The sequence below is a fragment of the Nansenia antarctica genome (genome assembly GCF_963989245.1).
Source record: "Nansenia antarctica genome assembly, chromosome: 9".
Taxonomy (NCBI): Eukaryota; Metazoa; Chordata; class Actinopteri; order Argentiniformes; family Microstomatidae; genus Nansenia; species Nansenia antarctica.
In genome coordinates this window covers 44426431-44437414 of record NC_137679.1, presented here as the reverse complement: position 1 = coordinate 44437414, position 10984 = coordinate 44426431, and the positions used below count along the sequence as shown (strand labels likewise).

At 49.5% G+C, this 10984-nt stretch overlaps 1 protein-coding gene across 1 annotated transcript; it reads left to right on the top strand.

Annotated features, from left to right (window-relative positions):
• Positions 1–2583: 2583 nt before the first annotated feature.
• Positions 2584–10392, top strand: zrsr2 (zinc finger (CCCH type), RNA-binding motif and serine/arginine rich 2; the record flags this gene model as incomplete). The annotated part of the gene is made up of 12 exons (XM_080539824.1): positions 2584–2625; positions 2926–3007; positions 3121–3229; positions 4107–4193; positions 5059–5097; positions 5280–5395; positions 7193–7406; positions 7700–7755; positions 7899–8008; positions 8506–8852; positions 9258–9430; positions 10338–10392. The coding sequence occupies exons 3-12, from the start codon at positions 3122–3124 to the stop codon at positions 10390–10392; spliced, it is 1305 nt and encodes a 434-aa protein (XP_080395950.1). The 5' UTR covers positions 2584–2625; positions 2926–3007; position 3121.
• Positions 10393–10984: the final 592 nt, after the last annotated feature.

Sequence of the window (10984 nt, the reverse complement as noted above, 5' to 3'; positions counted from 1 at the left end):
ATAGATACAAATGTATCAGTAGATAGAGTAATAGATACAAATGTATCAGTGGATAGAGTAATAGATACAAATGTATCAGTAGATAGAGTAATAGATACAAATGTATCAGTAGATAGAGTAATAGATACAAATGTATCAGTAGATAGAGTAATAGATACAAATGTATCAGATAGAGTAATAGATACAAATGTATCAGTAGATAGAGTAATAGATACAAATGTATCAGTAGATAGAGTAATAGATACAAATGTATCAGTAGATAGAGTAATAGATACAAATGTATCAGATAGAGTAATAGATACAAATGTATCAGTAGATAGAGTAATAGATACAAATGTATCAGTAGATAGAGTAATAGATACATGTATCAGTAGATAGAGTAATAGATACAAATGTATCAGTAGATAGAGTAATAGATACAAATGTATACTATATATATATATCTATTACTCTAGTGTTCCAAGTTTGGTACTGCATAAAATGACGTTGAACTCACTCTTATTCACTCATATTCACTCATATTCACTCATATTCACTCATATTCACTCTTATTCACTCATATTCACTCATATTCGAGGGTTGTAGTCAGAGTGGAGACATACGGACGCTAGACAGAATACATTTATTGACAGAGACAGAGACAGAGATAGAAATAGACAGGAGATTGGTAGATATTGATAGATAGACATAGAACATACAGAGATAGTCATAGATTCATAATTGCAACACATAGGCTAGCCAGATAGATATACATTTAAAAAAAAACGTTGCCTGTTCATGTACACAAGCAATAAATATGTTATTGTTCACATAAGCACAAGTCTGTCCAGTTCCCACAATATAGCCTTGTTTTGCACTCTTTCCCTGTTCCACGAGCACGTCCCAACACTGTTGGCCCTGTTATGACATGTTGACCATTTATATCTGCTCCAATTGCATGTCAAGGGGATAGTGGAGTGAATAGTGGATTGGACTGGTGATCGGAAGGTTGTGAGTTCAAATCCTGCCTGAAACACCACCACTAGTGTGCCCTTGAGTACTACAATTACTCCAGGGGGAATTCTATTCTATTCATATCAGAAATGGACACAACAGTTGCATTTATTTATTTACTCATATATGTATTTATTTATTATACTCTACTAGACACACCAACATTTAAGACCACATATATGGCCACATCCACAGTTTGTCACAGCACCTTTATTGAACAGGACATCACAGAACACAGAACTACCCACTGTACATACTTTGTGTTTTGTCCCCCGCCCCCACCTGTGGTGTATGTCCCCACCTGTCCTACCCGCTGTACATACCTTATGTTTTGTTGTATTGTTCTTCCCATGATGGATGTATGTTTATCTTGTAGATAGTAATAGTTATTTGTCTGTATTATCTTGTAGATAGTACTAGTTTTTTTGTCTGTCTTACATGTAACGATGAATTGAGAATCAAGGACCCCAATTGAAATAAGCCAGTGGCTTTCTTGGGTTTTTATCCTGTTAGTTGACCTTGTATGTAATATGTACTTTCATGTACCTACTTCTGCAAATCTTCTAATAAAGTTTTCAATCAATCAAAACGGTGGGCTTATTGTATTTTGACTTGTGAATCAGTCGATACAGCCGCCATACCACAACCTGACCAGCAGATGGCAGTATAGAGCTGCTGTACCATGACCTGACCAGCAGATGTCAGTATGGAGCTGCTGTATCGACTGCATCGATAGATCGACACTTTTACCGCCGCGCCAACAACAACGCAGGCCGGGTTCCAAACCGTCGCCTAGCGCCTTACTGCTCCGCTCCTAGCCCCCTAGTCCAAGTTAGGACAGAGTAATAGTTCACCATATGATAACTTATTGAGGGGCTTTCTCAATGGTTGACACCTGAGTGATGTACAGTATACTGGGGCTGACTAATAAGATTGCTGTCAAATAGTTTCAGATATAAAAAGAAGTGGGTCGAGTTGAGGGGCTACCCTCAGAGTTGGAACGACCCCCGCCCTCCGCGGTCTCAGATATCTCCTTCATCCTGTTTGATCATGTTGTGATAGTATGTTACTTTTTAAGAAACAGCACTACTAAAAATAAGGATATAATTATACTAAAATAAGGTTACACGTCAGCTTTATAAGCAAATATACATGTATATATATATAGTTTTTATGAAAAACGACTAGAAACATGTTCAACTTTGACCTCTGAGTATTGAATGGGGATGTCTAAGATGGCGGCGCCCATGACGGTGCCTTCCGTGATGCCGGGGAGGTGTGTACATACAGGCATATTTACACCAGTAACACATGTGATATTATTATGCAGCCATGTGATGAAACATGAAGGGGGTTCGGACGGTTCATTGATGTAGTTAGTAGCCATATCACGATTCTACCATCTGTGTGTGTGTTGCTTGGTGCGTGACAGCAGAGACAGTCATCCCAGAGAAGCGCGTTGCAAAGATGCAATAACAAGCTGAGACAGCCAACATACGACACCGGTTGACTTATAAATAAAGGTATATATATTTGTTGTCCCCCACAGCCGGAAACAACGTAGGACGTCTTTGAAGAAGAAAGAAAGAAGGAAACGCAAACGTCAAGCCCTCGCCAGAGCCAGAGAGCCAGGTAGCTGCCTGGTCACATGACGTCACCCCTGTCTGGTTATGTTGTGTGTGTGTTGATCATTCATGACGTCACCCCTGCTGGTTATGTTGTGTGTGTTGATCATTCATGACGTCACCCCTGCTGGTTATGTTGTGTGTGTTGATCATTCATGACGTCACCCCTGCTGGTTGTGTGTGTGTTGATCATTCATGACGTCACCCTGCTGGTTCTGTTGTGTGTGTGTTGATCATTCATCAGCATTCAGACTGTTCATTAATTCTGAATTATTAATCGACTATTAATGTCTAGATCTCCCTGAAGGTGCAGGAGATGGAGAGGACCAGGCACAGGAGGCGGAGGAGGAAGATGATGATGAGGAAGAGAGAAAGGCTGAGGAAGAAAGGTAGCAAGTACAACATGTCAAACATTTCTAAGTGGGAAAGGAATTTTTCAAAAAGGCCATGATCACTATTTGGCAGGGTTACGCTGTATACATGTGTTTCTGATGTGTCGCAGGATGCGGCAGCACGCGGAGTGGCTGGAGAGAGAGAGGCTCGCCCAGGAGCAGTTCCAGGTGACGCGGGAGAGGGAGGAGTCAGCGAGGATGAGGAAGGAGGAGGAGGAGGTACGGGGTCAGGGGTCATCCAGCTGGAGGAGGACAGCTATGGAGCTAGTTAGCCGTTCTCCTCTCGTGACTGTTGGTTTTGTAGTACGTGTGGTCGTCTGTGGCACAGTTGGTGCTAGCATGGCGCTAACAACCCTTAGGTTGTGGGTTCGATTCCTGCTGGGACCATAAATACTGAGAAATGTATATGTTACGGTACATGTGGGAATACGGTACATGTGGGAAAACTAGGGTTAGGGTTTGGTGCTACGTCGACTTGGTACATGCTGGCATGTCTAACCCTAACCTTAACCCCCTAGCACCTAACCCTACCCCTACCCCTAACCCTAGCACCTAACCCCTAACCCTAGTTTTCCCACATGTACCGTAACATATACACTCACTGCATTTGGATAAAAGCGTCAGCTAAATGGCATATAAGGTAGTACACACTCTGTAGTACACACTCTGTAGTACACACTCTGTAGTACACACTCTGCCATTGTGATGCAGCGGTGGAAGTGAGAACGGCTAAGATGTCATTATTTTTGTTCGATGAACAAAGTCCTTCTGAGTTCCAAGAGTTTATAATCAGTTGATATTGTATTACATTGTATTACAGTCAATATGAGTGGAATGGATGTCTGTAATCTGTCTCTCTGTGTCTGTAATCTGTCTCTGTGTCTGTAATCTGTCTGTGTGTGTCTGTAATCTGTCTGTGTGTGTCTGTAATCTGTCTCTGTGTGTGTCTGTAATCTGTCTCTGTGTGTGTCTGTAATCTGTCTCTGTGTGTCTGTAATCTGTCTCTGTGTGTCTGCGTGTAATCTGTCTGTGTGTCTAATCTGTCTCTCTGTCTGTGTGTCTGTAATCTGTCTGTAATCTGTCTGTCCGTCTGCAGAGGAGAATAAAGGAGGAATGGGAGGAACAGCAGAGGAGAGAAGAGGAACAGAAGGAGCTGAAGCAGCAGGAGAAGAGAGAGAGAGAGGTGAAGCGTGCGCCAGGAGGATAGAGAGAGAGAGAGAGAAAGAAAGACATGGGCGACATATCCTCTTCCTCTCCGACAGAGACGGCCTCACCACACGGCCTCTCTGGTCCAGGGTTCACATGGCAACAAAGCGGCCATTTGGAATTTCAACTGTCAAAGTTTTGTTTAGACGTTTGGGATTGGGTTAGTTACACAATGAACTACAGAACTTTAGAGATGTTACAGGTTTGCTATCAGGTACTGTGTGTTTCCTGTTGAGGTAGTGTTTTTACCTCAAACATTCCCCCTCATGCTGCTCCTTAACTAAGATAACACTAAGACTGACAGAGCTGCTCCCCTCAGCTGCCACAGGACCAACACGTATCTTTTGTCACCTGCACTCAGGATATTGGGTTGTTCTTATTCTGGATATTAGTTAGATATTAGCTAGATATTTATTATTCTGCTACATTCAACTGAACATGCTACATTCAACTGAACACACTACATTCAACTGAACACGCTACATTCAACTGAACACGCTACATTCAACTGAACACGCTACAGAGATGCTGTTACGTCCTCGTAGCGACATAGTTATCGTTATCGTCGTGGTAACAGACCTGGAGAACACAGAGAACACACAACAACACAGAGCATCGCAACGTATCAGCGTTTTATCAGTGGCGCACACTCGGAAGTGTGCACGCTCCGTAGTACACACTCCCTAGTGTGCTGCGGTGTTGTCATGTGTCTGTCTACACTGCTGTGTGTCTCACCTGGTGGACAGCCTCTTTAACACGGTGACAGATATCTCCCTCAGTCACAGATATCTCCTCAGCTCCATGCAGCCTCTCACCAGAACATCCTGTGTTTGACCTTGTAGGAGGCCATCCAGAAGCTGCTGGATCAGGCAGAGAGTCAGGTAGGACACCCAACATCACCCTCAGGCTCGCTGTCTCTCTGTTGTGTTGTGTTGGCTAGGTTAGATACCACATAAAACCACTTGGAACACTCTAGGTGGTGAGTGTTCCGGAATGCTTTGCCAGTTGGTGGGTTAATCAGCAGGTAGAAGGTACGTGTTCAACCCTGACCCCTGTGTTCCAGCTGGAGAACGGGGCTCCCTGCCGGAACCCAGAGCCCCCAGGGGATTATGGGTCGGAGAAGGACCGCGCCAACTGTCCCTTCTTCCTCAAGACCGGGGCGTGCCGCTTCGGAGACAGGTAGGAGGACAGGGGAGGCTGGGGGAGGTAGACATGGGAGGACAGGGGAGGCTGGGGGAAGTAGACATGGGAGGACAGGGGAGGTAGACATGGGAGGACAGGGGAGGCTGGTGGAGGTAGACATGGGAGGACAGGGGAGGCTGGGGGAGGTAGACATGGGAGGACAGGGGAGGCTGGTGGAGGTAGACATGGGAGGACAGGGGAGGCTGGGGGAGGTAGACATGGGAGCAGTGTTTCCTCCAGGATTTTTCCCATTGGTGGCGGGGTGGTCATCTTTCGCGCGCGCAGCGTCGCGACAGGGGAGGCTGGGGGAGGTAAACATGGGAGGACAGGGGAGGCTGGGGGAGGTAGACATGGGAGGACAGGGGAGGCTGGGGGAGGTAGACATGGGAGGACAGGGGAGGCTGGGGGAGGTAGACATGGGAGGACAGGGGAGGCAGGGGGAGGTAGACATGGGAGGACAGGGGAGGCTGGGGGAGGTAGACATGGGAGGACAGGGGAGGCTGGGGGAGGTAGACATGGGAGGACAGGGGAGGCTGGTGGAGGTAGACATGGGAGGACAGGGGAGGCTGGGGGAGGTAGACATGGGAGGACAGGGGAGGCTGGTGGAGGTAGACATGGGAGGACAGGGGAGGCTGGTGGAGGTAGACATGGGAGGACAGGGGAGGCTGGGGGAGGCTGGTGGAGGTAGACATGGGAGGACAGGGGAGGCTGCTGGTGGGGGTAGACATGGGAGGACAGGGGAGGCTGGTGGAGGTAGACATGGGAGGACAGGGGAGGCTGGTGGAGGTAGACATGGGAGGACAGGGGAGGCTGGTGGAGGTAGACATGGGAGGACAGGGGAGGCTGGGGGAGGTAGACATGGGAGGACAGGGGTGGCTGGTGGAGGTAGACATGGGAGGACAGGGGAGGCTGGTGGAGGTAGACATGGGAGGACAGGGGGAGGCTGGGGGAGGTAGACATGGGAGGACAGGGGAGGCTGGGGGAGGTAGACATGGGAGGCTGGGGGAGGTAGATATGGGAGGACAGGGGAGGCTGGGGGAGGTAGACATGGGAGGACAGGGGAGGCTGGTGGAGGTAGACATGGGAGGACAGGGGAGGTAGACAGGGGAGGCTGGGGGAGGTAAACATGGGAGGACTGGGGAGGCTGGGGGAGGTAGACATGGGAGGACAGGGGAGGCTGGGGGAGGTAGACATGGGAGGACAGGGGAGGCTGGTGGAGGTAGACATGGGAGGACAGGGGAGGCTGGGGGAGGTAGACATGGGAGGACAGGGGAGGCTGGGGGAGGTAGACATGGGAGGACAGGGGAGGCTGGTGGAGGTAGACAGGGGAGGACAGGGGAGGCTGGGGGAGGTAGACATGGGAGGACAGGGGAGGCTGGGGGAGGAGGACATGGGAGGACAGGGGAGGCTGGGGGAGGTAGACATGGGAGGACAGGGGAGGCTGGGGGAGGTAGACATGGGAGGACAGGGGAGGTAGACAGGGGAGGCTGGTGGAGGTAGACATGGGAGGACAGGGGAGGCTGGTGGAGGTAGACATGGGAGGACAGGGGAGGCTAGTGGAGGTAGACATGGGAGGACAGGGGAGGCTGGGGGAGGTAGACATGGGAGGACAGGGGATAGTTAATAGATAGTTAACAGATTAGTTAATAGATTTAATTAATTAATTAACCTGATGGACTGACGTGACGGTGGTAACCTGCTCATCTGTTCCTCTCCTGCCTCCTGATTGGTCACCTGTTCCTCTCCTGCCCCCTGATTGGTCACCTGTTCCTCTCCTGCCTCCTGATTGGCCAGGTGCTCCCGTAAACACGCCCACCCGGGCTCCAGCCCCACCCTGATGATCCGGGGGATGTTCAACACCTTCGGCATGGAGCAGAGTCGCCGTGACGACTACGACACGGACTCGGGGCTGGAGTACAGCGAGGAGGAGGTGACACAGCAGTTCCTGGACTTCTACCAGGACGTCCTGCCGGAGTTCAGGAGCGCCGGGAGGGTGCTGCAGTTCAAGGTGATGATGTCATGATGATGTCATGATGATGTCAGAGTGGTATAATGAAAGGATGGGAGAACTCACTGAGAAGTGATAATTAAACTCTCTCTCCTTCTGTCTCTCTCCTTCTGTCTCTCTGTCTCTCTATCTGTCTCTCTGTCTCTGTCTCTCTCTCTCTCTCTTTCTCTGTCTCTTTCCTTCTGTCTCTCTGTCTCTCTCTATCTGTCTCTCTATCTCTATCTCTCTCTCTGTCTCTGTCTCTGTCTGTCTCTCTCTCTCTCTCTCCTTCTCTCTCTCTCTCTCTCTTTCAGGTCAGCTGCAACTATGAGCCACACTTGAGAGGAAATGTTTACGTCCAGTTCGATACGTGAGTACCGGTACATTCTTCCTCATCATCACATCACCACTTCTCTGGGTAGAAGACCTGACTGACTGTGAAGAATGATATTGTCCATTATGAATCATAAAGTGTGTGTGTGTGTGTGTGTGTGTGTGTGTGTGTGTGTGTAGGGAGGAGGCGTGCAGGGAGGCGCTGGTGATGTTCAACGGGAGGTGGTACGCTGGGCGGCAGCTGCAGTGTGAGCTCTCCCCTGTGACCCGCTGGAAGACCGCCATCTGTGGTGAGACACACACACGCACACGCACACGCACACGCACACGCACACGCACACTGCAGACAGGATTCTGGTCTGAATGACATTTCAGCATGGCATTTTCTGCATTTACCAGACACCTTTATCCAAAGGTACTTACAACAAATACATTTGTCTATGTAAGTGAATCATATATCCTAAATATCACTGTAAGAAAAAGTTATCTATGACCCAATCCCAATACACCCAATGGTACGGAGGGGTAGGGCGAAGTGGCAGGGCTACATGTTGTCTATTGACTGTATAGCCCAATATTAATCTATACCATATAACATGTTAAGGCTGGAGACTCACCCCTGAGTGTTCCCACAACCTCTCTGCTACACTGTGTGTTCTAGAAGTCTGGCCAAGGTTGTCACTATCAACATGATTAAATGATGTATTCTGACCTGGGTTGTTGTTGTTGACGATGTTGATGTTGATGTTGTTGTTGTTGTTGACGTTGTTGTTGTTGTCGTCCCCAGGGCTGTTTGACAGACAGAGGTGTCCCAAAGGAAAACACTGCAACTTCCTGCACGTCTACCGTAACCCCGGCAACGAGTTCTGGGAGGCGGACCGCGACCAGCACATGTCACCTGACCGGGGAGGGGGCGGGGCCACGGGCCGCCGCTCCGATCGCTCCTGGAGGCAGCCTGATTGGTCACAGCGGTCCCAGAGCCGCAGGGAGGGGCGGAGCCATCGCAGCAGGAGCAGGGAGAGGAGGAGGAGCAGGAGCAGAGAGAGGGAGGGCAGGGAGAGGAGGAGGAGTAGGGAGAGGGAGGGCAGGGAGGGGAGGGTGTCTCAGGAACCTTGGAGTAGGAGGAGCAGTGTGGTGAGTGACAGGTCAGCGTGGAGTCAGCGTAACCGTGGGAGACAGAGAGACAGGAGCTGGAGCAGGGAGGGGGAGGGGGGGAAGGAGAGGGACAGGAGGAGTAGAGAGAGGGAGGGAGGGAAGGAGGGAGGGAAGGAGAGGGACAGGAGGAGCAGAGAGAGAGACAGGAGGAGCAGAGAGAGAGACAGGAGTAGAGAGAGAGACAGGAGCAGAGAGAAAGACAGGAGTAGAGAGAGAGACAGAAAGAGGGTGAGAGGAGAGGGGGAGGAGGCAGACGAGGCAGACGAGAGGGAGAAGAGTAAAGAGGGGGAGAGAGACGGGAGCGGAGAGAGAGAAGAGAAGAAAGAGAAGGAGAAGGAGAGGAAAGGCTCCTCCACGCCTCTAGAGGGCGCCACCCCACCCCAGAAACACGCCAAGAAGAACAAGAAGAAGAAGAAGAAGAAAGGCAAGAAGAAGAAACACCACAAGAGGGGGCGGAGCCTGTCTGAGGGAGGGGGGAGGAGTTCGTCTGAGTCAGGACCTGAGTCGCCCAATCACAACCTCTCTCCAGCCACCAGGCCTGTGGAGGAGGAACATGAGTTCGACGCTGTCTCTACAGACACACGGCTACAGACACAGCTAGCCTCAGACACACAGCTAGCCACAGACACACAGCTAGCCTCAGACACACAGCTAACCACAGACACACAGCTAACCACAGACACAGAGCTAGCCACAGACACAGAGCTAGCCTCAGACACGCAGCTACTGACACATCTAGCCACAGACACACAGGCACAGCTAGTGACACCACTATCCTTAGACACACAGACAGAGGCACAGACAGACACAGACACACAGCTACCCACAGACACACAGCTACTGACACATCTAGCCACAGACACACTGCTAGACACACAGGCAGAGGCACAGACAGACACAACTACAGACCCAGCTACCCACAGAGTTACAGACATAGACCCTGCTACCCCGACAGACAGCTAGCCACAGACACAGCTAACCACTAAAAGACAGCTAACCAGAGACACACAGACACACAGCTAGCCACAGACACACAGCCACTGACACAGCTAACCACAGACAGATACAGATAACCACAGGCGGGCAGACACCGATAACCACAGACACACAGCTAGCCACAGACACAAAGGCAGAGACACAACTAACCGGACACAGTTACAGACATAGACCCTGCTAACCACAGACAGTTAGCCACGGAGAACAGACACAGCTACCCAGAGACATCAACACAGACCTGCATCCTGGTTCACCAGACAGTGACCCCTGACCCCGCCAGTGGAGGTGACCAGCGTGGTTCTGCCTCAGAACCCCTTTATGATGTCACGTCCTGTTTTTAAGTTCATTTTTTTACCTTCCTGTTTTCAAACATGTGACAATGTGTACATAGTACATACATACATTTATGTAAATAAAAATGTTTTCTTAATACATTGTGTGTGTGAGTGTGTCATTGTCCATGTGCAGTACAGTCACCACCAACACAAAGAACAGACATGTCTCCCAGGTAGTTTATCATTGAGACATTTATTAGCCACAGACACACAGCTAGCCTCAGACACACACCTACTGACAGCTAGCCACAGGCACACCTACAGACACAGTTAACCACAGACACACAGCTAACCACAGGCACACAAGCACAGCTACCCACAGACACAGTTAACCACAGGCACAGCTACAGACAGACACAACTACAGACCCAACAGAGTTACAGACATAGACCCTGCTACCCCGACAGACATGAAATGTTTTCTTAATACATCGTGTGTGTGTAATTTTCCATGTACAGTCACCACCAACACAAAGGTAGTTTATCATAGAGACATTTATTGTTATGATGTGCAGAGTTTGGTAGAACCGGAGAAGCGACAGATGCAGAACATGTTGGCAGTGTAGGATACAAAAGTCTTGAATACTACGTTGACTCTAGCCTGCTACGGGTGGACTGCATGACACTTACAGTAGGGTAGCTTATAAGCAGCATATAACACGTTAGGAGTGCTTATAACCATGTCACAGTGACCAAGCAGGGCAGCGTGGGAGCCACGTCATATGAGAGGCAGAGCGGAGGCGCGATGGTGAGCTGGGGGGTGTTCCATCAACCTCGCAGA